This window comes from Vigna unguiculata, chromosome 6 (genome assembly GCF_004118075.2).
Source record: "Vigna unguiculata cultivar IT97K-499-35 chromosome 6, ASM411807v1, whole genome shotgun sequence".
Taxonomy (NCBI): domain Eukaryota; kingdom Viridiplantae; phylum Streptophyta; class Magnoliopsida; order Fabales; family Fabaceae; genus Vigna; species Vigna unguiculata.
In genome coordinates, this window is record NC_040284.1 from 15,125,203 (window position 1) to 15,150,920 (window position 25,718).

A 25,718-nucleotide genomic window follows, 5' to 3' on the forward strand; every position below is an offset into this window, starting at 1 on the left:
TATATTCTACCTGATAATTGACAGTCAGATTAGAAAGGGGAAATGTAGTCTTAAAATTGTGCAGAATTTCGCAGAACATATCTGTGGTTGGCCAAATTTTGAAATAACTTTTGTAAACTGAAGTTATACATTACTTTTAATTTAAGGTGATTTTCTTTTTAATTTTTTGAATGTATTTACGTCAATCTTGTCTAATATCTAAACAAATTAGTGAAATTTGTTATTTATTTATTTTTTATAAATTCATATAATTTGATGAAAAAAATAGGTGGATTTCATCTGTCTTGATGATGAGGTGATTTAGTTCACCAAACCAATTCAAATAGTTTGCTTCAGTAGTACGTTTGTGTAATAACTTGATTATTTAAGAACAATCACCTTAAAATTTATTATAAGGATCTAATAAAAAGTTAGAATAAAAAACATACACTCATAACATATCTATTAAGCTAATTATCTATTTCTTAATTATTTATCATACCAAAAAAAATATCTATAAAAAATATTTTCAGAATATATATGGTGTTAGGGGGAAATGAACCGATTGACCAGTTAGCTGTGACTGGTAATGGGTGGGATATTAAAACACTATATTGCAGTTAGTAATTAAAAGAATAATTATTTTTAAAATATTTTCACCCACTTGAGTCTTCAAATTGAATCAAGGTCCATGGAATTTCACTTCGTCGGATAAAATCTAGAATACAATACTCATCTACTTACTTTCACTGGAACTAAGATTATTTTTTTTTAACAAATTTTAATTTTTCACAAAAAATAATGTTGCAAAGATATCAGGAAAAGTGTTCTATATATACTTTTCTGAAAATTTACATGAATATATCCTAAAATTTGATTAAAGAAAAATACCATTAACGCTTGTATATATAAATTGTGATGTGATTTTGTATTATGTAACTGCCAACAACTTTTATGATAGTGGTATATTTCCTTAAAGGAAAAAAAAAAGCTTATGTGATAGTACAAGTGTATATAAATTTTGTGCATATAATAATAAAATGGGATGCATGATATGAATTTAATTATATTATGAAAGGTGACATATCAACCAAAGTTTGTGCAGTGAATTAAATATTTGTGGGACCAAAGAAGTAAAAGGCAGGTCAAGAAGAGGGCCATGCATTGGTAGAATGGGCCACAAATGAATAAGGGGTTTTGCTTCTTCTAGTTTCCAGCTCATATCTTCTTAAATTTCTCAATGTATTTATTTCGCATTCAATACTTAACCAATTCTTCGAGGCAATTACAAGAGCAAAAGTTAGATCATGCATTGAAAATAGGGATAACCAAATAAAATAAAAATATATCAAAGATAGAGTTTTCAAGTTTCAAATTTTCACAAATTATAGATAAGTTATTGATTTAGTGGTATTTTTATTCTTTATATTTTACAAATTCTGAATATTGGTTCCCTAGATTCATTTTTTTCACAATTTTATATCTCTATTTTCTTTAATCATTTTAATTTTAATATTTCAATTTCATTATTTAATGTTCACGTCTTAATTTTCAATTATTTGTAACTTTTTAGTTTTAGTTACCGGAACTTTCTACTAAATATAATTTAAGAGCCAAAATTTTAGGTAATTGAGAATTAAAGGACTAAAGTTTAAAACAAATAAAATCCATAATTATAATTTTTAAAATATAGAAGTAAAAATATAATTTAAGGTAAATTCGTTTGTTTCTGCATGCAAACATTTTATCTACACTGCAATGTTAGGTTATACATAGGAATAGTAAAATTATTCATGTATGTGATATTTGCAGATAAAATCTGTCACAAATAGTTAGTATCTGTGAGTATCTATTATATGTGCATAAGGGGTAATGAATATTTTAGTATTTGTTTATAGATGGGTCAGGTACAAATATCATATTACTTGTATTCATAAGTATTTGTTAACTGCAAAAAGTTAAAATTAAAATTTAATTTATATTTTCTTAAGGTAAATTTAATTAAAATTTAATTTATATTTTATTAAATAAATTTAATTAAAATTTAATTTATATTTTATTAAATAAATTTAATTAAAATTTAATTTAATTTAATTTAATTTATATTTCATTTTTTGTACTTCTATTTAAATTTTATTTTAAAAATTTATATTTTTTTAATATTCACAGGTATCTGTGGATTTTTTAAAACCCGTTAAAATTTTTAAACGAGTATGTGATGGCAACAAGGCGGGTAACGGTAAATTTTTATGTTGCGGATCGAGTAGCGGATAAGCACTATCCGTGTCCAGTCCAACCCATTATCATCCCCAGGTGTACTTAGACATAGATGGGCGAGTAAGTGTCCTCCGTGTTTGTTTATGCTGATTTGCATTCATATTCAATGACGAATTTAAAGTGAAGGATGGAATTTTGATCTTATAGATGAGGAGATTTGAAAAGGAAATACATTAAATTTACCTAATCACTCTTTGCTTTTGTTAGATTTTCGAGTGTAGCAGCTTCACTTCCCATTCACAGTCCACATACACGCAATGTAGTTGAAAAAGTAGTTGAGGAAGTGATGTGAATTGCATCATGGCCCAAATGGAGGAGGACTAACATGCCATTTTGTTGTAGTTTTTTTTTTTTATGTTACTAGTATGCTTAAATAATGGCCTAATCATGTGTAAAATTGGCTTACCAAAATATGTTTTTGGTTAATCAATTAATGGGCTTAAGTTTTTGTTTTATTTTCAAGTTGAAAAAGGGTCCAATTAGCATCTTAGTCATCAGCCTTTGGGAGACTAATAGGATGCATAGTTGAATGCTTTTTGGTGACTTTTGTTTGCCACAACTTCAGTTATAATCAGGCATTAGGTAATGGGGTCATTATTAACTTAAGTGGATTATTATTAACTTTAGTGGGGTGTAATTACAATTAGTGAGTCCTTTGTAATTCTAATGGTTAAAGCTTCTATTTAAGCATTTTTAATGAAAACAAGTTGAGTTTGAGTCAGAAATACTAGAGTTCATCTCTTCTATCTTAGTGAGAGTGATTCTCCTAAGTTCTTGAGTGATTCAAGAATCCTTGGCTGTATCAAATGACTTTTCCATCCTTTGTGTTGCCTCATTTCGAAAGAGTGATTCTTTCCTTTCACCTTTCATATTCACCTCTTATTCTTTCTTCTTCCACTACAAGAAATTCATTGATTACTGACGGATATGTTCCGACGGATAAATATTCGTCGGTAAAGTTTATTTTCCGACGGATGTACCGACGAATATTGATGATTTATTTACCGACGGATCTTTCCGTCGGTAATGACCTATGTGAATTGGGTTTCTTATTTATCGACGGAAGGATCCGTCGGTAATGTCCTATGTGAATTGGGTTTCTTATTTACCGACGGAGAAGATCCTTCGGTAAATTCTCGACCAAATGAAAATAAGATTTCACTTTCCCCTCCACCATTTTCAGTTTACCCCCTTCCCCCAAAATCACCAAAACCCAGTGCCTTTCAGAAAATTGTCGTGACCACTGCGTGTGTCGCTCCACCGTGATTCTTCCGTTCATGCCCTGACGCGTGTTCTCTGGCGCAATTTGCCGCTGCCTCATCTGCTTCGTGCATTCTCTGGCGCGAGCCTCCTGTAGCGTAGTGTGTGTTGATCTTGGACGACGATGCATTCTCCGGCAACATCAATGTAGTGGTAAGTGTCAACTGCCATTATGTTTGTTTGAATTTTTTATCCCAAAACTTGTTCTCACTATCGTTGATTCTGAAATTGGTAAGGGGAGATGATGTCCGGTTGGGTTTAGCAGTAGCGGGCAGGCGGGAAAGCTGCAATATTATGGGTTCTTTGCAAGAGACGTGAGACACTAGGTTTGATCAATTTTCCCTTTCTGATTTCACTGCATTTTCGAATTGATTGCTTTGTTGGATCCAAATTTGATTGCTTGGTTTTGTTTTAGATTCCATTAAGTTATTAAGTTGATTGATTCATTGTGTGAATGTGTTCATGTCTCATACAAGCATGTCTCGATTGATTGTGTTTCCCAATTCAGTTGTCATTGCTAGGTGTGTGCCATTTTCCCATTTCATTGTCTCGATCCCTTATTGAGTGATGTGTTTTGTTTTTTGTTTAATTGAGTTGGTTGATTAGGATTTTGTGTAGTTTTGAACCAAATCGTTGATCAAATTGTGCATCAAGTTTAATTATGTTCTTATTTCTAAAACTTTGAAATTGGGCATCCTTAACAGCCATAGGGATGGGTGATAAACTGTGAAATTGGGCATCCTTTACAGCCACAACCAATCAATCTCAACTTTCATACAAAAAAGCCACAAATTTAATTTTTTATAAGTTAAGTCTTATGAGAATAGTTTAGAATCATTTTTCAGCTCCCATATAATAATCTCATTCTAAAAATATGAACTACATAGGGTATGATTAACAAAAATATGAATTGCATTAAAGGTAGTGAATAGAGTTTCAAAGCTGCCAAGAATTTGAATAGTATGAGCCTATATCAATTAGGTTATGAGACCTCAATCCTAAAAAGGGAGAGAGAAACCCCCTGAGAAAGAAACTTAAATTGGAATTGTTTTGAAATCTGAAAAAAATAGTGTGTTTTCACTTAGTTCATATTGTCTTAGCTCATTTTGACCATTTCTAGTTCATTTTTTGGGTTTTTACTAGGCAAATTCGAATTAGGTTGTTAATTATGAGTTCTCATCTGTTCTCAACCTTTCTTTTGATAATTGGAAGTTTTCCAAGTAGTTCTATAAAAGTTATGTGCAGTAGTTTATTTAATTTCTAATTTTTTGGAGTTTTAGCATAATTTAGTGGTAGTTTTAGGTCTTAGGTAGCTAGATTTTGAGCTTTAGTAAGTTTTAGCAGTGTGAGTTGTTTTCTATTCATATTTTGCCATTAGAAACATGTTAGGATAGTTAGATTAAACTTCCATAGGTTAGCTTAGTACATGCATACACAAAAGGGTCAATTTTGTAGAATAGTCTTGGTTTTAGGTAGTGATTTTTGGTAAATCATTTAGGAGATAGTTTGTGACTTAGGATTAAGTTTTCTTAAGTCATTTTAACCTTGTCTAGGTAGTTTAGTGGTAGTTCTACCCGTGCTTTAGCATAAACTTAGTTTTAGCCTATCTTTAAGGTGTTTTTAGAGGTTTTAGGTAGTGAAATTTTGAGTTTTAGGTAGGATTTCAGTTTTGACTTGTTCCTTAGGATCCCTGAGTGATTTTAACTTTGTTGAGTAGGTCCTTGGTCCTGTTTATACCAGTTTCGCATAATAGATTTCAGATTAGAGGAAAAAGGCAAAAAGTCAACTTTTGGTCAACTTTTCAGCCAAGTTACTGCATTCTTTCTTTGTTTTTGTTAGTTTTTCTGTCCTTGGTTTACTTTTTCTGCATAAAAATAGGCCACACAACTTAGTCACACTAATTGAATGAAAAAATAATGAAGTTAGGTATTTAGCTAGACTAGAGATTCATAAACTAGCCATACAAGTTAGTCTCCACCTCAGTTTTCGTTTTCCTTGATATTGCTCACTTTTAGCTTAGTTTTAATCTTTCATATACTAAATACATTGTTTTTGCATCATTTCTCAACATTTCCTTTGCTGATTGGATAGTCTTAAGCTCATTTTGACCAATTTCTAGTTGATTTTTGTGTTTTTTGTAAGCAGATTTGAATTTCCCTCCAAATTGTATAACAGATTCAATCAACCATTGCTTATGCTTCTTTATTTCAGATTGTTTTGATATATTCATTTGCATGAAGACTAATATTTATTTATGCACTATGATAGGGGAGGAAAGGGTGAAGGTGGATCTGGAGGTAAATTACAGTAGCAAGGAAGGATTTCCCTAAAAGGTTGCCTAGTACCTTTTCTGAGGTATAATTTCTTTCCACCTGATGTGATTATTGCTAAGTATTATCATGCTGCTAATTTAAGTAGTCAATGAACTATATTAATGTAGTTAATGAAAATGTAAAGTAAGAAAATTTTAGCTAAAATGGTCTGCATAGTCATGGGACTTGCATTCCAATTAGGACATTGTAGTTGTGTTAATATTTGGATATCTTACTTAATTAGTAAGATATATCCCGACAATATCATGATCTTAAGCAATACATGGGGACATGCATGTCTCCACTTTATTTCAATTCTCCCCATTACATTCTAATTTAAACCATTTATTGTGATATAGAACATGGGCGAACCTGCTTTGAATCGTGCATAGATGTATGATCGTTGTTATAGTGGTAGAAGGGGATTGAAGGAGTCTTTTGTCTTAGGCGTTGAAGAGTTTGTTCGAGTAGCAAGACAGTCTAGATATTTTGAACTTGAAGGTGGGATTAGATGCCCATGCATTAAGTGTGACTGTACAAGGATTTTGACAGATGAGATTGTAAAAGTTCACCTTTATAAAAAAGGGTTCATACCAAATTACTGGATTTGGACATTACATGGTGAAGATATGCCAGTTGATTTAATTGAAGGTGATAATTTTGTCCCTAGAGATGGTGTACATACTGCTGAAATGGAGCAATTGTGTGACATGGAAGAGATGGTCAATAACGCTTTGTGTCAATTTCAATCAAACCAACAACCCAACGACACTAACTTAGAAGAGCGTCCTAATGAATCCACACAAAGGTTTTATAATTTGTTGGCGGAGGCAAATCAACCTTTATTTGAAGGGGCAAAAGACTCTAAATTGTCAGTATATGTTAGACTTCTATCTTATAAGTCTAATTGGAATATTCCCAACCAATGCTTAGAGGCTTTCACCAAACTTTTGTTAGATCTCACACCACCAAATATGAGCTTGCCAAAGAGTTATTATGACGCTAAGAGGTTAGTATCAAAGTTGGGATTGGAGGCTAAGAAGATTGATTGTTGTGTGAGTGGTTGTATGCTCTTTTATGACAATGATAGTGGAAAAAAATATGCAGCATTGCTTGAATGTAAATTTTGTCACAAACCAAGATATCATCCACTTCATCAAGGATCAAGGCGCAAAAAACCAATTCCAGTTAAGTCAATGTTCTATTTGCCTATAATCCCAAGATTACAAAGAATGTTTGCTTCTATGCAAACTGCGCCACATATGACTTGGCATCATGAAAACCAAAGCCAAGGAATGTTACGCCACCCATCTGATGGTGAAGCCTGGAAGCACTTTGATCGTAAACATCCTACCTTTGCGTCTGATCCACGCAATGTGCGACTTGATCTATGTTCAGATGGATTTAACCCTTACATTCAGGCTTCATCTTCACCATATTCTTGTTGGCCCGTGATTGTTACTCCATACAATCTTCCTCCAGAAATGTGCATGTCAAAACCTTATATGTTTTTGAGTTGTCTTATACCAGGGCCATCCAATCCAAAGGCCTCTATTGATGTTTACTTGGAGCCTTTAATTGATGATTTGAAGAAGTTGTGGGTTGGTATCTTGACCTATGATGTTTCAAGGAAACAAAATTTTATGATAAGGGCATGTTTGATGTGGACTATTAATGACTTCCCTACTTATGGAATGTTATCTGGTTGGGGCACACATGGTAGATTAGCTTGTCCGCATTGCATGGAGCACAATAAGTCATTCACGTTAAATTATGGTCGCAAAAGTTGTTGGTTTGACTCACATTGTAGGTTCTTACCTAATGACCATCACTTTAGGAGAAATATTAAAGCCTTTCGAAAAGGGCAAGTTGAAACAGATGGGCCACCTCCTAGGTTGACACCATTACAAGTTTGGAGAAGAGTGAAACATTTTCCAAAAGTCACTGAAAACAATGTAACACGGATAGATGGATATGGAGAGTGGCATAATTGGACAAAAAGAAGTATTTTTTGGGATCTTCCATATTGGAAAGATAATTTGTTAAGGCATAATCTTGATGTAATGCACATTGAAAAAAATTTCTTTGAAAACATATTCAATACTGTTATGAATGTGACGGAAAAGACAAAGGACAATGAGAAGGCAATAAGGGATTTAGGATTGTATTGCAAGCAAAAAGACTTGGAGTTGAAGGTTCAAGATAATGGGAAAATATTAAAGCCTAAAGCGAATTACACCTTAACTCCAAATGAAGCTAAATCAGTTTGTCGGTGGATAAAGGAACTTAAGATGCCAGATGGTTATAGTTCCAACTTGGCTAGATGTGTTGATGTTGAAAAGGGAAGAATCCATGGAATGAAAAGTCATGATTGCCATGTATTCATGGAGTCATTACTTCTTATTGCATTTAGTGCTTTGCACATTCATGTTTTAAATCCTCTTACTGAAATTAGCCATTTTTTCAAAGATTTGTGCTCTACAACATTAAAAGAGGAATGCCTAAGAAGAATGGAGGAAAATATTCCAATTATTCTCTGCAAATTAGAGAGAATATTCCCTCCTGGATTATTTGATTTCATGGAACATCTTCCTATTCATCTCCCCCATGAAGCATTGTTGGGTGGACCAGTGCAATACAGATGGATGTATCCATTTGAAAGGTACTAAAGGACCTCCCTATTCATATTTATAATTAATTTTCTGACCAATTTTTCATCATGATGTATTTTTTTATTTGTATAGATTCATGGGTGATTCAAAACGATCAATAAAAAATAAAGCAAGAGTTGAAGGTTCTATTTGTGCATCTTATTTACATCGTGAGACAACATACTTTTGTTCTCATTACTTCAACAACTTCATGTTGTCATCACGCAATTAGAGCAATGAAGTTGAATGTCAAAGAGATGTGTCAATGTTGTCTGTTTTTCAGCAAAAAGGTCGACATGCAGGGAGAGAATCGATTCATTGGTTAACTGATACAGAGTTCAAATCTGCTCATGTTCATGTGTTAATCAATTGCACTGAAGTCAAACCATATCTTGAGTAAGTTATATCCTCCTTTGTGAACAACTCATTCCTCATGTGTTAATCAATCGATTCATGTGTTAATTGATAGCATTGGAATTTATTTTCACCAGCTCATTCCTTATATGCTTGCAAATACCTGAGAGTAGTGCTTCTGCTCGTATTCATTCAGAGTTTCCTGAATGGTTCCAATATCAAGTATGTATTGTACCATTAATTATGCAACAAATGGATTTTAATGTATCAAAATTCTACATCTATCTTTCTATATTTGTAGGGAGAAAGACTATAAATAGTGGTGTTCATGTGAAGGGCCTTACCGAAGGAGGTGAAGATGATTTTTATGGGATCATTCATAGAATATATGAACTAGAGTACAATACTTCTAATAAACCAAAGAAAGTTGTACTTTTTTTTGTGAATGGTTTGATCCCTCAAGGAAAGGTACAAGAGTGGATCCTAAATATAACATTGTGGACATTCACATGACTTCAAGGTACCAACCATTTGATCCATTTATTTTGGCATACAATGTTAGACAAGTATATTATGTACAATATCCACCATCTCGAAAAGACAATCGTGGTTGGTGTGTTGCAATTAAAACAAAGCCGAGAGGTTGCATTGAATCAAATGAGGTGGAAGACGATGTCCCTTACCAAGTTGATGAAATGTCACATGTCAACGAAGTAATTGAAGTAGAACATGTATCTAGATTTCATCACATAGAAGGTCATGATGAAGAGTTAGAGGAGGAGGAGGAGGAGGAGGAGGAAGAAGAAGAAGAAGAAGAAGAAGAAGAAGAAGAGGAGGAGGAGGAGGAGGAGGAAGATCTAGATGAAGAAGAAGAAGATGAAACTGAAATGAAGAGGAGGACGACGATGAGGATGAAAGTGATGATAATGACTAACTTTGTCTTTTTTGTTTTTGTACTGAACTTTTTAATATGTTTGTTTTTTCTTCATTTCATTAGAACTTTTTGTTGTTGTACTTCAACTTGTGTAATATGTCTAATGAATAGTTATTAAGTTGATATATTTGTTTATTATCATACACCATCTTAATTTGTTTGATACTTAGATCCTAAACTCCATACGCCATGTCATCGAAAGATCCACCTCGACCACCCCCTGTTGATAAGGGGAAAGGTATTGCAAAAACAAGAAAGAGACGTAATAATTATGTGCTTCGGATTTCACTCAGACCCATCACCCCTACCCCGGGCTTACATATGCCATCCTTATCTTCTCCACCTCCACCCACAGGGTTACATAACCTTACATCTATCCTGGCGATTCATATGTCGTCCTCATCTTCTCAACCTCCACCCATAGGGTTGCATACCCATGTTGTTGCTCCCAGGGCCCCTTCTATACCACCCTCACATATACCATCCTCATCTTCCTCAACTCCACACACTGGGTTACATACCCCTTCTACAAACATTAGAGCATCCTCATCACCTCATACTGTACCATCTCCAGCCTCGATTGGTGGCCCTCCTCTGCAGTCTACACCATCCCTAGTTGCAGGTGATATAGTTGCCACACAGCCTATGGTTGATCCTGATTTGGATGCAGAACCTGACCCTCCTCTGCAGGATCGCCCGATGATTGAACTTGTCGGTCGAGGGTAATATTTAAATTCAGTTATTCTCATTGTTTATATTATGTAACTTCTTTCATCTTCTGACAATTTTCCATGAATTATAGGTTTTTTCCATCTAGAGTTGCTTCACAGGCTATCATAAAGACAATCAAACAACAATTTCTTAATCCTTGGCCATCATGGGGATCAATACCTGAAAAAGACAAGGACATTTTCTGGCAACGTTTCATGGTAACGTGTTCTAACTTATTATATATAGGTAAATTAAGTTGTTAACTATTATTCCATGTTTAATATACTTATAATGTTTTATATGTTTAAATTGTGTTATAAAGGAGAGTTCAGTGGGCACCAGAGCATGAAATTTCCATTAAGAGAAATTTCAACAGCAGAGCTTCTCATCGTCTATCTGAGATGTTTAGAGATGCTAGAATGGCTAGAGAAAGGCCAGAATGGATTCCTAATGATGTGTGGACAAGGCTACTGGAAGATTGGAATTCTCCAAGTTATCAGAGCAAATGTATTGCAGCTAAGAAGAATAGGGCTTCTGAAACAGGTGGAACCCTACACACAGGTGGATCCATTACCATTTACGAGCATGCCCTTCGTATGGTAAACACATTAACTGTTTGTATTTGTCACATTTGAACTACATTTTTAAAGTTTGAAATCAAATCAAATCTAACTCTATAACATTTTATTGCAGGCACGTGAGTTGGGACGCCATGTGTTTCTTGATGAAGTCTTTCAGCAGACACATATTCGGAAGGGTACTAGCGAGTATGTGGATGAGAGGTCTAGGAAGACAAATGTAAGTCTCTTTTATTGTTCAAAATTATTTACTCTTAAATGTATCCCACCACAAAATAATAATTGTTCATTGTTTACTTACAGGAAGAATTTCAGACTAGGCTTTCTCAAGTCAGATCTGAGGTTTCCTCATGTGCTGATGGAACACAAGAGCAATCCTCTGTTGATCATACATAGGATGATTCTATCAGGACTAGGTGCTGGATTGAGACAGTAGGAGGGAAAAAGAAAGGAAGACTTTATGGGGTTGGTCAACTTGTTTCAAAATATGTTGGTCCAAAAGAAAGTTTGAACCAACTACCACCTTCTTCCTCTTCTAATATTGAGGACCTCACTAATATTAGGCAGCAACTTTCACGTAGCCTGGAGGAAAATGAGCAATTGAGGTCTGAGTTTTGATCCTTTCAGTCCCTAGTTCTGCAATATCTCCCTCCTGATGCTCAAACTCGTCTTCAGCAGCCACAACCACAGCCACAACAGCCAAACCTTACTCAACAAAACTCTGAAATCCCTCCACCTCATCCTCAGCAACAAAATAATGAAGAGGACAATAATTTAAATGAAGAATCTTCTCCTGATTATGAAGATTATTAGTTTTTCTTGTTTTTAAGACAAACTTTCTTCAGCATGTACTTAATAAACTTGTGTATTATTATTCCTTCTTGGTACTGATCGTGCTTATGTAAACATTTCTGTGCTACAGACCAATTTTCTCTGTTTTATAAACAATTTAGTGTGTCATCTGATATATATATATATATATATATATATATATATGTATATATATATATACATATACATATATATATATATATATATATACATATATATATATATGTATATATATACATATATATATATGTATATATATATATATATACATATACATATATGTATATATATATATATATATGTATATGTATATATATATATATATACATATATATATATATATGTATATATATATATATATATATATATATATATATATATATATATATATATATATATATATATATATATATATATATATATATATGTATATATATATATATATATATATATATATATATATATATATATATATATATATATATATATATATATATATATATATATATATATTTATATTGTGATGGAGTTTCATAATTATATAATATTTGATAAAATGGAATGCTGGAATGTTGGACGGTTGGATTTGTCTGTGTTGAAATTTTCTATATGCAGGTATTGTGGAATGTTTAAAAAATAAATAAACCCAGACCAATTTTTGACTCTTACCGACGAATTACCGACGGCCTTATACGTCGGTAAATCCATTCGTGAAGTCCACGCCATTACCGACAGATAAGGCTGTCGGTAATTTCCGACGGATGTTTCCCTCGGTAATTACCGACAGATATATCCGTCGGTAACAACGTGGACTTCAAGAATGGATTTACCGACGGATAAGGCCATCGGTAATTTCTGACCGCATAATCTGTCGGTAATAACTGACGGTCAGAGCGACGAATGTTTCCGTCGGTAATTACAGGCGGACTTGAACAATTCGTCGGTAAATGATTACCGACGTGCGGTTTATCAATGGATTTGTTGCCGTCGGAAGTCTGTCGATAAAATGTTATTACCAACGAATTATGCACATTTCCGACGGATTATGATCGTCGGTAATTAGCGTTTTTCTGATAGTATTCACCCAATTTTCAAAAAAAAACTAATTTTGTTCAGATTTATCTCATGGTCATAACTCTCGTTCTACTCGTCCAAAATTATTGACTCTTAAGCCTAAACTAAAGTTCAGAACTTGAATTTTCATGTCGTTTTGGAATCACCTTAATTGGAGTTTTATAACATGAGACATCAACGATTCTAAATTATTGTCCAAACTGAAATTTCAGCCACTTTTCTATTTACTTTTTTTACTAACTTTCCAAGTTTCCTACAAGGTTTTAACCCTAAAAATCCTATGTCAACTCTTGTGCAAATGGGGAACACGTCATTTGGTATCAGAGCTTCGATTGTGGGTTTGGAATAGCAATTCAAGTTTCCTATAAAAGGTGTTTAATTGAAGGTCACCCATGTTTAGTTGCACATGTTTACGAAAATGACAACAATGTTGTAAGCCAAAGATTATTTAAAAAACTCCACTTACTAACAAGCTTTCATCTGAAGCAAGCATGGATCAAATTCACTACTTGGCAATTGTGAAAGAATATTATGTGATATCGCTCCCGTGGACTCTTGTCATCTTCGTTTGGGATGGTCATGGCTACATTTTAAAACACTCAATCTTAATGAACAGTCACTTTATTTGAGGCATGAGAGACATAAAATTAAGTTGAAATTTATGACACCTAGACAAGTCAATAAGGATCAACATAGGCTAAAGGAGAAAATAGAAAAAAGAAATAATAAAAAAAGAAGCAATAGAGAGTGAAGTAAGAATGAGAGAAAAAGAAAGAAGAGAAAATGAAGAAAAAGAAAAAGAACTAGAGAAAAAGAGCACTAAAAATTTATTTGTCAATGATTTTTCTTCAATTATTTGTGATGTCATTTTACAAGAACAAACGGATGAACATGTGAATGAAATACACCAACTTCTATGTTTGAAAAGGAAGCTTGTTCCTAGTGCTTTATTATACTTAGTTTGCTGATGAAAAACAAAGTCTTGATGATAGTGAAACACAACGCGTGGAGTTATTTGTTGTTACATATGGAGGTGAGGGAGTTTTGACAAGAGAGGTACTCCAGGGATTGCAACCATTGAAAAGGAGCAAATCTAAATGTATTCAAGTTGTATTTGATCTTGGAGGATGAGACATAATTTCTAGTTGTAGAGAAATAATGTTCTTTATAAGAACATAATAATCTTTTATTAAAACTAGCAGAAAAATAAATTCTTAAGATTCGGGACGAATCTTCTCGAAGAAGGAGGGTATGATGTGAATTGCATCATGGCCCAAATGGATGAGGACTAACGTGCCACTTTGCTGCAGTTTTTTTTAAGTTACTAGTATGTTTAAATAATGGCCCAATCCTATATAAAATTGGCTGACCAAATTATGTTTTTGGTTAATCAATTAATGGGCTTTAGCTTTTGTTTTATTTTCAAGTTGAAAAATGGTCCAATTGGAATCTTAGTCATTAGACTTTCGGAGACCAAGAGGATGCATAACTGAATGCTTTTGGGTGTGTGACGATAATTTTTTTTATTTAATTATTATTATTATTTCCTATAATATACTTATAAAATTTAAAGGCAAAATTATACATAAAATATTCACACACACACACACACACATATATATATATATATTTACAGTATTGTATGCATCTTATATCTACATCGTTTAGTACATCTAATATTCCCTACACTACAAGAGAAAAAAAAATTATGTATATACAATTTTCCCCTCATATACTGGCTTTCAAACAGGTGGAGGGAAAAGGTTATGGATAGGGTTCATTTGGACTGTTGGGGGTAAATAGAAGGTAACTCCAATTTGTTCTTCAATGACAATTGGCACGTTTGGAGCAGAGAGAAAAGTAATAGTAGAGTTTCCCGTTCCCTGAAATGTTACAGAATTATTCACTGCATTTGTTTGTCATGCATTTTCCGGGAAAACAGCCACAATGTCGACAAAGAAAGGATCAGGCATGTTGGGAGCAACCATATATGATAAGGTTATAAAATTTTGTTTTTCACACACAATCATAAAATAGGGAAGTGAGACAAATATAACATAAAAAAATACAGCATATCATAATAAAATGAAATGAAATAAAAATTCTCCCAAATCCATAAAACTGGATTTTTATTATACTTTTATAAAGATATTGATTAATTTTGTAGTGACTAGTCAGGATAAATGAGCTCATGGCCAACAAAGTAACTGAAGAACATCTCATCTTGAGTAATACTAACTCGTTTAAATCCCTAAGGTCATACCTCCAACTACAATATTCAAATCTTTATTTATCATAAATTTTATTTCAATATTTAAACCATATAATTATATAAATAAATAAATAGGATCAATGCATAATTAAAAAAATATATAAATAAATAAAAAGGACCAGTGCACAACTAGAGATGAATATAAATAAATAAATAGAAATGGGAACTAAATATAAATTAGAATGAGGTTAGGGACACCTCACTTAAGATAAATATAGAGATAAAAATAATTATGAACGGATAAAATAATCATAGTAAAAAGATAAAATGATAGATGTCTCCTTCCCTTACCTTAATTATTGTGAAAGATATATCCCAAAGCTTTGTGAACATTTCAACTTTCTTCTTTTATTTTCTTCACTGCCAACTTGTACTCACAAACTCCTCTTCTCCCTTTTTTTTTCTTTGATCTTATTGTCTCCATTTCGTTTCACTACCACCACTCCTATTTATACTAGAACATAATCATTACATTTAGTTTATTTGGTTTGTAACATTGTTCACTTCTGTTTTCTTCTTTCAAATTCTAGTTATCGTGGTTTGTGATGGATTAAGTTCTCATTTTTTTTTAACCTGTAATTTCACATGCATTTATTAGCATCTGATCTCATTCCATTACATGGAGTAATGAACAGATAATTCTGAAGGGTTTCTTTTTTCTCTTTTCCTTTCTCTCTCTTTTTTTTATAACCTAACAATATGTCCAATTTACCTAACAATATGTAAGTTTATCCTTTATATATATACATACTTACATAACTTAACATATTTATTTTACGTTTCTTCTTTTATAAAAATATTTTTTTATTAACATTCTAAAATATTTAATATATTTCTTATAAAATCATCAATTATTTGTATATTTTGGATATTTATAATCTTTACATTCATATGTTCATAATTTATTATAATAATAATATGTATATTATATATATATATATATATATATATTCATATATATATATATATATATATATATTTGTAATAATAATAATAATAATATATAATAAAATGCTTATAAAGTAATACATTATTTATTGATTTATGAATGTTACAGGGTGACTTTTGCTTTCCACAATTTCAATTACAATCACTCATCAGGTAATGGGATCATTATTAGCTTAAGTAGATTATTATTAACTTAAATGAAATGTAATTGTAATTAATGAGTCATTTGTAATTCTGATGGTTAAAACTTCTATTTAAGTTGAACCATTTTTATCAATGAAAACAAGTTGAGTTTGATTCAGAAACACTAGAGTTCATATCTTCTATCTTAGTGAGAATGATTCTCCTAAGTTCTTAAGTATTTCAAGAACCCTTGGCTGTATCAATGGACTTTTTCATTATGTGCTGCCTCATTTCGAAAGAGTGATTCTTTCATTCCATCTTTCATATTTATCTCGTGGTCATAACTTCCATTCTATTTGTACAAAATTAGTGATTCTTAAGCTTAAACTAAAGTTCAGAACTTGAACTTTCACATCGTTTTGGAATCATCTCAATTGGAGTTTTATGGCACGAGATACTGACGATTCTAAATTACTGTTCAAACTGAAATTTCAGTCTCTTTCCTGTTTTTTTTTTACTAATTTTCCAAGTTTCATGCAAGGTTCTAACTCTAAAGGTCCTATGTCAGCTCTTGTACAAGAGAATGGACTCTCCCATTTTCAAGCCCTACTATTTTGTTTTTTTTTTTCTATTACTTATGTGGTCTTTTTTATATTCCATTACTTTTTAAGACTATAACAATAATAATAATAATAATAATAATAGTAGTAGTAGTAAGAAGAAGAAATAAAAATAATAAATAATAACAATAATCATCATATTAATAAAATAATAATAATAATAATAATAATAATTTTATAATTTTAAATAATAACCTCAATTTTATTTTAACATAATTTTCACTATCTAGATTTAAATTTATATGACATTTATCCTTAAGGATAAATCAGTAATCATATAATTTTATCCATTAAAATATTTTTTTCAATCTACGATATCCATCTTATTCAAACTTTCATCTCAAAAATTCATTCCCATGAATTCATCTTCAAGACAATGGAAAATAACAAATTGAAATTAATGAGTAACATAGAATTTATGTACTTTGATATTTATAGAACTTTATTTACTTAATATCTTAACAATTGACTTGCATAAATTCATTTGAATTTATGAAAAATTTATTTCAGTTTTATTTTATTTTCTATAAATACTTACTGAGAAACTTATCTAATTTCAGATTCATGTACAAAGATATTTCTCGATCTATTAATTGAAGTACAAAATATAAAAATGGGTAAAAATAAATATGCGTAGGAAAATTTCAAAAAGTAGTATATTAAATATATACTTTTAATAATAAAAAATATATTGTAAGCATTAATCCATAAAAGTGTTTTTCCTGATGAGAATATTAATTTTAATATATTTAAACAATTTTTATTAGATTTTCTTTCTAGAGTACTTGTCCAGTCATATTAATTGGAAGCAAAGTTTTCCTATTGTTCTGATTAGAAATTTGCCAAGGAGTTTTGGCGATGGAGTTGGAGCTCCAGAATGCCGTGTTTATGCTTCTTTGTGAGAAAGTCCCGGGTTTTAAGGAGAAATGGAGGAAAGATTTATTTGTAAAAGATTATATGATTCTTAAGCCAATACTAATTAGTAAAAATTTATATTAGAGAAATATTAAATGAGAAATATGATTATGATTATGATTATGAGAAAGATGTATGAGTAAACAAATATCTTAAAAAGATTTTGTTATTTTGAAGATAATCAAGTATTCTATCTTGATTATATGATATAATCAATTATTATATTATAATATATTGCAAATATTTGATAATAAATTATTATATCATAATATCTTAGACATATTATATAACCAATTATTATATCATAAAATTTTGGAGATATTGTAACATTTCAATTTTAACAGTTTAAAACTAATGAAATAGAGTGTTTCATTATAGTGTTCAAAACAGATAATCTAATGTACAAAATATATTAATACAATCTTACAAACTATAGGACTATAAAAATATATCATTTATACACTTAAACTAATCTAATGAGCTTTATACATAAACTGACCTGTGCTAAAGCTCTCACTAAAAACTTCCATCAACTTAAAAGATGGTTTCTCATCTTCCAGAGATGTCCTCAGAAACTACAATCACATATGCTCTCACAAAAAAAAAGTGATCATCGCAAAAGAAAGACAAACAACACAAGACAAAAACTCAGAAGATTAGCATGTTGACTTAGGTTAAGCTAATCTTTGAGTCAACAAGTCAATTTAAAATAGTCAACTAAGCCAACTTCATGGAATTCAAACTAAGGAAAATAAAAGCAAAGGAAGGGCTTTAGAAACTCCCTTTCTTTTAAGCATGTGCCATGGGTCATCATCCTTGGTAGGGATCAAGCCTTCATCAATTTCCTCGCCCTGCGAGTTAATGGTCAGTGAATCCCTGACTTAAAACTCGCCCAGCGGGATTGCATAATTTTGCAGAATATAATTTTTGCATAATTCTACATCCCCAAATCATTTCTAAACACCCTCAGGGACCTTCACAGATGTTATGCACATACCAAACACGAATTTATCACAACTATCAATGTCAATTAATCTCAAATACAATACCAAACATCAAGCATTTTAAGGCAAGCAGAATAAAATCTAATTTCTATAACTTTCACATATCATTTTCACAATTCAGATACAACATCAAATTTTCATTACAATCATACAATATGTCAGAATATGATCATACAACTAATCGTGCTAGCAAATCACAGAGCAACCATACAGTTTATAATTTATAACTTAAAAACAATGCAATTAGCTTCCCTTATCTGTTATCTTGCTTAAACAACTCTAGAAAAACGTCAAACGCCTCTAACTCGACAAGATGTTTTATCTACACATAGAAATATCACAAGAACAATTAGGACATATTTTTATGACCACTGATTAGCCAAGACTCATACTGATGATTAAAATGTGGCATGCAAGTAGAAGAGAACTCACGTGCAACAGAAAATAGAAAAAAGACTAAAAAGGAGGTAGAAACTCAACTTACGCGAACAAAGAAACTGATCGGTCCAACTTGAAGAGCTCGCCGAGAGGATCAATCCTATAATTTATGTTCTTCAATCAGACTATCAGAGAGACATAACTCCTAGAAAGAATCTACAAAAGTGGTTTCTAGAGAGATGGTGTGTTTTAAAATAATGAAACTCGTTTATAACAATTCCACCTTTTAATATTAAAATAATCGAGTCTTATTATTTTTAAACCACTATCACTTTTATAACACCATTTTCTAAGGTCTTACAGATATAATAGAATATTGATAATAAGTAAGTTATTATGTCCATATGATATTATAAGTATCTTGGAGATATTTCATAATATCTTGGGGGTATGTACATAATTAGTCCCTCAAGCTTAGAAGTCGGGTAAACCTTATTGATGGATGAACGAGTTTTATCATTCTCTGAGTTTCAACATAGGTATTAAGCAAATATGTTTTGGGTAAATAGTTTGTTAGATTTACTAAATTTGAGCTTAATTTTAGCTTGCATGTGTGGAGTGTATCGAAGCTAGAAAGAATGTGTCTCGTTAAAATCTTGCTCGACAATAAACCCGTCTTAAGAAGAAAAGTCTGAACTAAGGAAAAAAAGTACCTTTATTATAATCTATCAAATTTATAACTTGTGGATGTGTGATCATCTGAACTTAGTAATTATGTGTTATGGGTAAATGTTGTTAAGTAGTTCATAAATATTGTCCATTTGATTTGTTGTCTCATGTTAGACACTTTGAAGTAGTTCTCATATATATATATATATATATATATATATATATATATATATATATATATATATATATATATATATATATATATATATATATATATATATATATATATATATATTTCAATTTGAGTTGTGATAAAAAGAAGTGTTTTAGAGATTTTTAATTGATTTTAAACTTCTTACTTTTTATATACATATTGACCATTTTCATTAAATTATTCACCTTAATTTATTACGTTTTATATAATGTATTTCACTAAATTATTCACCTTAACTTATTGCGTTTTATATAATGTATTTAATACTAATATGACTGTCTTGAGTATTAGTTTGATTTTAGGAGGATTTTGGTACGGATTAGTTTGATCTTTTATTAAATATATATTTGAACCAATTATATACACTTAATTTAGTTTAATCAGAACATTTTTTTTTTAAATTAAACTAATAAATTTTTATGATTAGGTTTGGATTGATTTTACAGTTTTATTATATAACTTTTTACTAATATATATATATATATATATATATATATATATAATTTTAGTTTAAATTATATTGTAATATAATATTATACGTTGGAAAATAGTTTAAATATTTATTCCCTAAAAGTATGAAATAATTTGTTTGCACGTTTTTTCCAGTAATTTTATTAAAAAAAATATTGTATTAATTAATATGCGGTAAAAGCTTCAAAAACATTACACTAGTTCCGTTTTATGAATTGAATGTATTAACTTGGAAAATATTAAATAAGTATTTAATGCTACTTAAGAAAATTATTAGTATCATGAAATATATACGTCATATATGTAAAATAATATAATTAGATTTAATGGTGTATTATATTTAAATAATCCAATAAAAGGAATGATAGTGTTTAATCTTGGATGAGACGTTGCATGTTTAATTTATAAGTATTAGTGAACACACAGACGCTGTCGCGCCCGTGTATTCGCATTTTTTAATTCTAAAGAAATTTAAGATCAATAACAAATATATATTTTTTAAAGTAGTTGTTAAATATAAAATTAAAAAAATATATGTAAAAAGAAAATTTAAATTATAATTTAAGACAAAAGAGATTTGTAGAAAAATGATTAAAAGTAAATTATTTATAAAATAATTAATTTTTAAATAACTAAGGGTAAAACGGGTATTATGAAATGTGGACACAAAAAGAGAAATCCCCTTTATTGTTATGTTATATATATATATATGTTATATATATATATATATATATATATATATATATATATATATATATATATATATATATATATATAGAAGATTATAGATGTTGGTTTAAATATTCATTTGTTTCTAATTTCCGTCAAGATATTTTGAATTGTTCTCCTAATGCTTTTTTTTTCTCAATTAAATTTTAATTTTTTAAAATTGATATAATTTGATTATTTTTTTATAATTGTATCAACAAAGTTAAAGATATATTTCATTTCTTGTTTTTTTATTTATTTTTTTTTGTTTTTTTTTAATTTTTTTAAATATGTCCACGTATCAAGTCAGTATTGTGACATGTGATGTGATACTATGAGTATGATGTCACATTGTGACAGGAGCATATCATGTGTATAGTATTATATTTAATGCAATATCTATATTTGTTATTTTGTTTCAATTCAGTATCTATATTTGTTATTTTGATTCAATTCAATTCTAAAATTTTTTAGAATGAAACAATTTAGTTTTTCTTCACATTGACCAAATTTAATTTTTACATAAATGGTATACTAATATTTGTTATTTTGTTTCAATTGAGTTCTAAATTTAAAAAAAAAAATAGTAATAATTTTGTTTCTCTCCAAATTAAGATCAAATTTAAATTTTATATAAATAGTATATTAGTAATTTTTATTAAAATTCATATTTTTATTAAATATTTATAAAATTATTTTTAAATCAACTCTATCTATATTATTAGAATATAATTATTATATATATGTTTGATTTTTCTAGTTGTAATTTCTATATTATTATAATATATTCATTAGATTTATGTTTGATTTTTGTAAACTGAATTTTCTAATAATAGTTTATTTTGTTGCCTTACTTATTATTAATAAACATATCTAGTTATAAAAATAGAGCTAATAAAAGTATTCATATAGAGCTAATAAAAGTATTCATTCACCATGGTAAAAGTATTCACATAATTTAGGAATGTCAATGGGGCGGGTAGACTAACTCCCCAGTATCTTATCTGCTGAATAAATATTCGCTTCGTACCCGTACTCATATTCGTCGGATATCCGTTATGTGGGTACCCGCCTATTTTTTTTACATCCGCGGATATCCACGGGTACCCGCGAGTATTTACAAAAATATTTAAAAAAACAAATATTTAACCATGATTAGTGCTTGGATCAACAAGTCCACTCTCTCCATTCTTGAAAAATAAACAAATAAAAAATCACTAACAATTTATATTGTAGTTTATTTTTGAATGAAATATTAAATAAATTATTAACTTCATCAATGTTCACATCTTGCCACATTGTATAAAGTTTCATGTTGTCCAATTTTAATCTAGAAGAGCTGAAAACATAAGAAGTTCATTAAAAATTTATAACAATCACTTAATTAAAATATCTAAGTAAAAGTGTTAATTTCATTACCTTCCATGTTGGTCCAGAACCAGTCTTTGAGACACATCAATGCCTCCACAGTATCTGGAAGTAATCTACTCCGATGGGGAGTAAGAATCCGACCACCATTATTGAATGAAGACTCATAATGTTTTTTAATATATATATATATATATATATATATATATATATATATATATATGAGGGTATTTTCTGAATTAAAGTTTAGCGGGTACGGGTATCCATGGGTACGGATACTATGATACACGTACCCGCTCCATTAACATGCGGATATCAAAAATACTCGTACCCGCAGGTAGCAGGTATCCATTTCTAATATTTGTTTCCTCCTCATTGCGGGTTTTATCCGCGGATACCCACGGTACGAATTTTTTTGACATCCCTACATACATTACAAATATTATATAATTACTAGTATAAACATAGGTGTTGTCGCGCCTATATATATACATTTTTCTAAATATGCATGATATTATATTAATAGATGATGATATTGTAATATTATTAAGTTAATATACAAAATAAATTTATATTTATTAAAAATAAAATGAAATGAATGGAAAAAAAATGATAAAATAGATGTTGATGAATGAGAGGAAAAAATAAGAAAAGATAGACAGTTTTATAAAGAACATATAAAAGTAATATTACGTGTTTTTATTATAATTTTTGGAAAAAACTTGTTTAAATTAATATTTGAAAGAACAAAGGAGTGAATATGAACATGGCGACCACTTAGATAAAATTCTTATATAACAATCAATAATTTAGATAATTTATAAATTAAAAATGATTGATTTTTAATCTTTAAAATAGACACTAATATAAATTATAATTATAATTAATGACTAATTATACTCTAAATTAGTCATTAACATTAACTATTATTAGTGTCTAAATTAGTCATTAATATTATTAATTAGACTCATTTAAGACATTGAATTGTACTTTAATACTATTATTTATTATATTTATTAAATATTTATTATATTTATTAAGCCTTATCCACCCTGATGTGGTCGTAATTAAAAATATTGTGTAGCATTTTACTACAGTTTTGTTTTTATTATAGTTATTAATGCAATACCTTAATTGTATTATCTTTGTCATGAATTAATATTAATATTTTGAGCACTTCAAGAATTATTCAATACAGTGGTCCGTTTTTCTTAACCAGTCTTGAAACTATATCGTCCTTTTGTTAAGGTTCGCAGTATAAGAGACCACAAGCTTAACGTTCATTCCTGAATCAAATTTCCTTTCCCCTATTCTGCAAATAAGAATGGTGGTGAAGGTGTATGGCCCAGACTACGGACACACTAAGGGAGTGATACTGTGTCTGATTGAGAAGGAAGTTGAGTTTGAAACTGTGCATGTTGATGGGTTTAAGGGAGAGCACAAACAACCCGAATACCTAAAGTTGCAGGTTCTTTTTCTTTCTTTCTCTCTGCGATTTTACCCATTTATTCTTTCTCAATGCTTCTTGCTTCTTCTTTTCAGCCCTTTGGACTCTTTCCTGTTATTGAAGATGGGGATTACGTTCTTTATGGTTAGTCCCTTTACCTATTTACATATTTTCTTTATACATAATTTTAAGTTAGAAATACAAGTCTGAATCTAAATCTCATATCGAGTAAAAATAAGAAAGTTAGACACCATATAACTCATAAATTTATTGTCTTAAGGTTTTGGATCAAAAATGGTGTCAGTTCCTTATATATTAGTTGGACTCATATTTCATTAGAGTTTAATATTCAAAGTAATTGTCTGTCTTCTCTTGAAAAACTAAACACATTAACGTAACATAAATGATTGTGCAGAATCTCGAGCAATAATGAGGTATTATGCAGAAAAGTACAAAAATCAAGGGTCAAATTTGATGGGAAAGACAATGGAAGAGAGAGGGCTTGTGGAACAATGGCTTGAAGTTGAAGCGCATCACTATACTCCACCGATCTATAACTTAATAAAAATGTACTTTGGGTCTGTACTAAATGGTGAAGCAATGGACCCAAAGGCCGTTGAAGAGAATGAGGAAAAGCTTGGAAAAGTGCTTGACATTTATGAGAAGAGGTTATCAGAGACAAAGTACTTGGCTGGGGATTTCTTCAGTCTCGCTGATCTTAACCATCTTCAATTTACTTCTTATTTGGTGAATGAAATGGAAAGAGGGTTTATGGTTAGAGAAAGGAAGAACGTGAGTCGTTGGTGGGATGATATTAGCAACAGACCCTCTTGGAAGAAGGTTCTTCAGTCCTACAGAAACGTTTATGATGCGCTTAAGGAGATGAAGTAGCGTCTTAGCTTTTCTTTCACCTCAAACTAAAATGTTTCCTTTTCTTCGTAGTGGTTCTTGGCCATATAATAAGAGCTTAGTGTAACCTATGAATCAAAGCTATGTAAAAGGCTTTCATGGTCAAAATAAAATGTCATTTTAATAGTTTATGTTTCACCGATTGATATCCAATTAGTGTAAACTATAAAGGAACAATTTGGTTTAATTACAAAATAAAGTTGCATTTTTTTTAATCCTGAAAGGTTAAACTAAAATTGATCAGTATAGTAGTTCTTAATTGACTAAAGGTACAACAAACAAAAGAATTTTTTCGTAAAAATATAATGTTTTCTATTACATAATGTAAAAAATCAAAAGAGATCTTGAAATTTGTATGATTTTCATATAACCATTAAGCAAAGATAAGACATACATTTCCATCTATGGTTTTTGGACGAAGCAATTTAAAAAAAAAAAAAATCATTTATTTTAAAATTTTAAAATTTTTTGAAATAGAATGATTGTTTGAATGATGGAATTAAAAGAAAATTAAAATTAAATTTTTTTAAGAAAAGTATTTCAAATAACTAAAATAATAAAATTTGAATTTCACATAAAAATTAAAAAAATTCAAATTCTAAAAATTATGAAATTTCTTATTGATCCAAATGAAAAGAGTATAGCCAATTAAAAAAAGTTAAGACAAGCTGGTTTACGTCGAACGTTAATTAATTTATTTTATTTAAAAAA

General features: G+C 30.0%; 3 protein-coding genes across 3 annotated transcripts; all 3 read left to right on the forward strand.

Annotated features, from left to right (window-relative positions):
* Positions 1 to 6,220: 6,220 nt before the first annotated feature.
* Positions 6,221 to 8,497, forward strand: LOC114188450. Its single transcript, XM_028077028.1, has one exon. It carries the CDS (start codon positions 6,221 to 6,223, stop codon positions 8,495 to 8,497), a length of 2,277 nt encoding a protein of 758 aa, XP_027932829.1.
* A 1,459-nt stretch (positions 8,498 to 9,956) lies between these two features.
* LOC114188451 lies at positions 9,957 to 11,869 on the forward strand. The gene is made up of 6 exons (XM_028077029.1): positions 9,957 to 10,489; positions 10,570 to 10,683; positions 10,801 to 11,077; positions 11,172 to 11,276; positions 11,360 to 11,437; positions 11,684 to 11,869. The coding sequence occupies exons 1-6, from the start codon at positions 9,957 to 9,959 to the stop codon at positions 11,867 to 11,869; spliced, it is 1,293 nt and encodes a 430-aa protein (XP_027932830.1).
* A 12,006-nt stretch (positions 11,870 to 23,875) lies between these two features.
* LOC114188958 (glutathione S-transferase F9-like) lies at positions 23,876 to 25,145 on the forward strand. The gene is made up of 3 exons (XM_028077640.1): positions 23,876 to 24,119; positions 24,194 to 24,242; positions 24,514 to 25,145. Exons 1-3 carry the CDS (start codon positions 23,976 to 23,978, stop codon positions 24,987 to 24,989), a joined length of 669 nt encoding a protein of 222 aa, XP_027933441.1. The 5' UTR covers positions 23,876 to 23,975; the 3' UTR covers positions 24,990 to 25,145.
* The last annotated feature ends 573 nt before the right edge of the window (positions 25,146 to 25,718 follow it).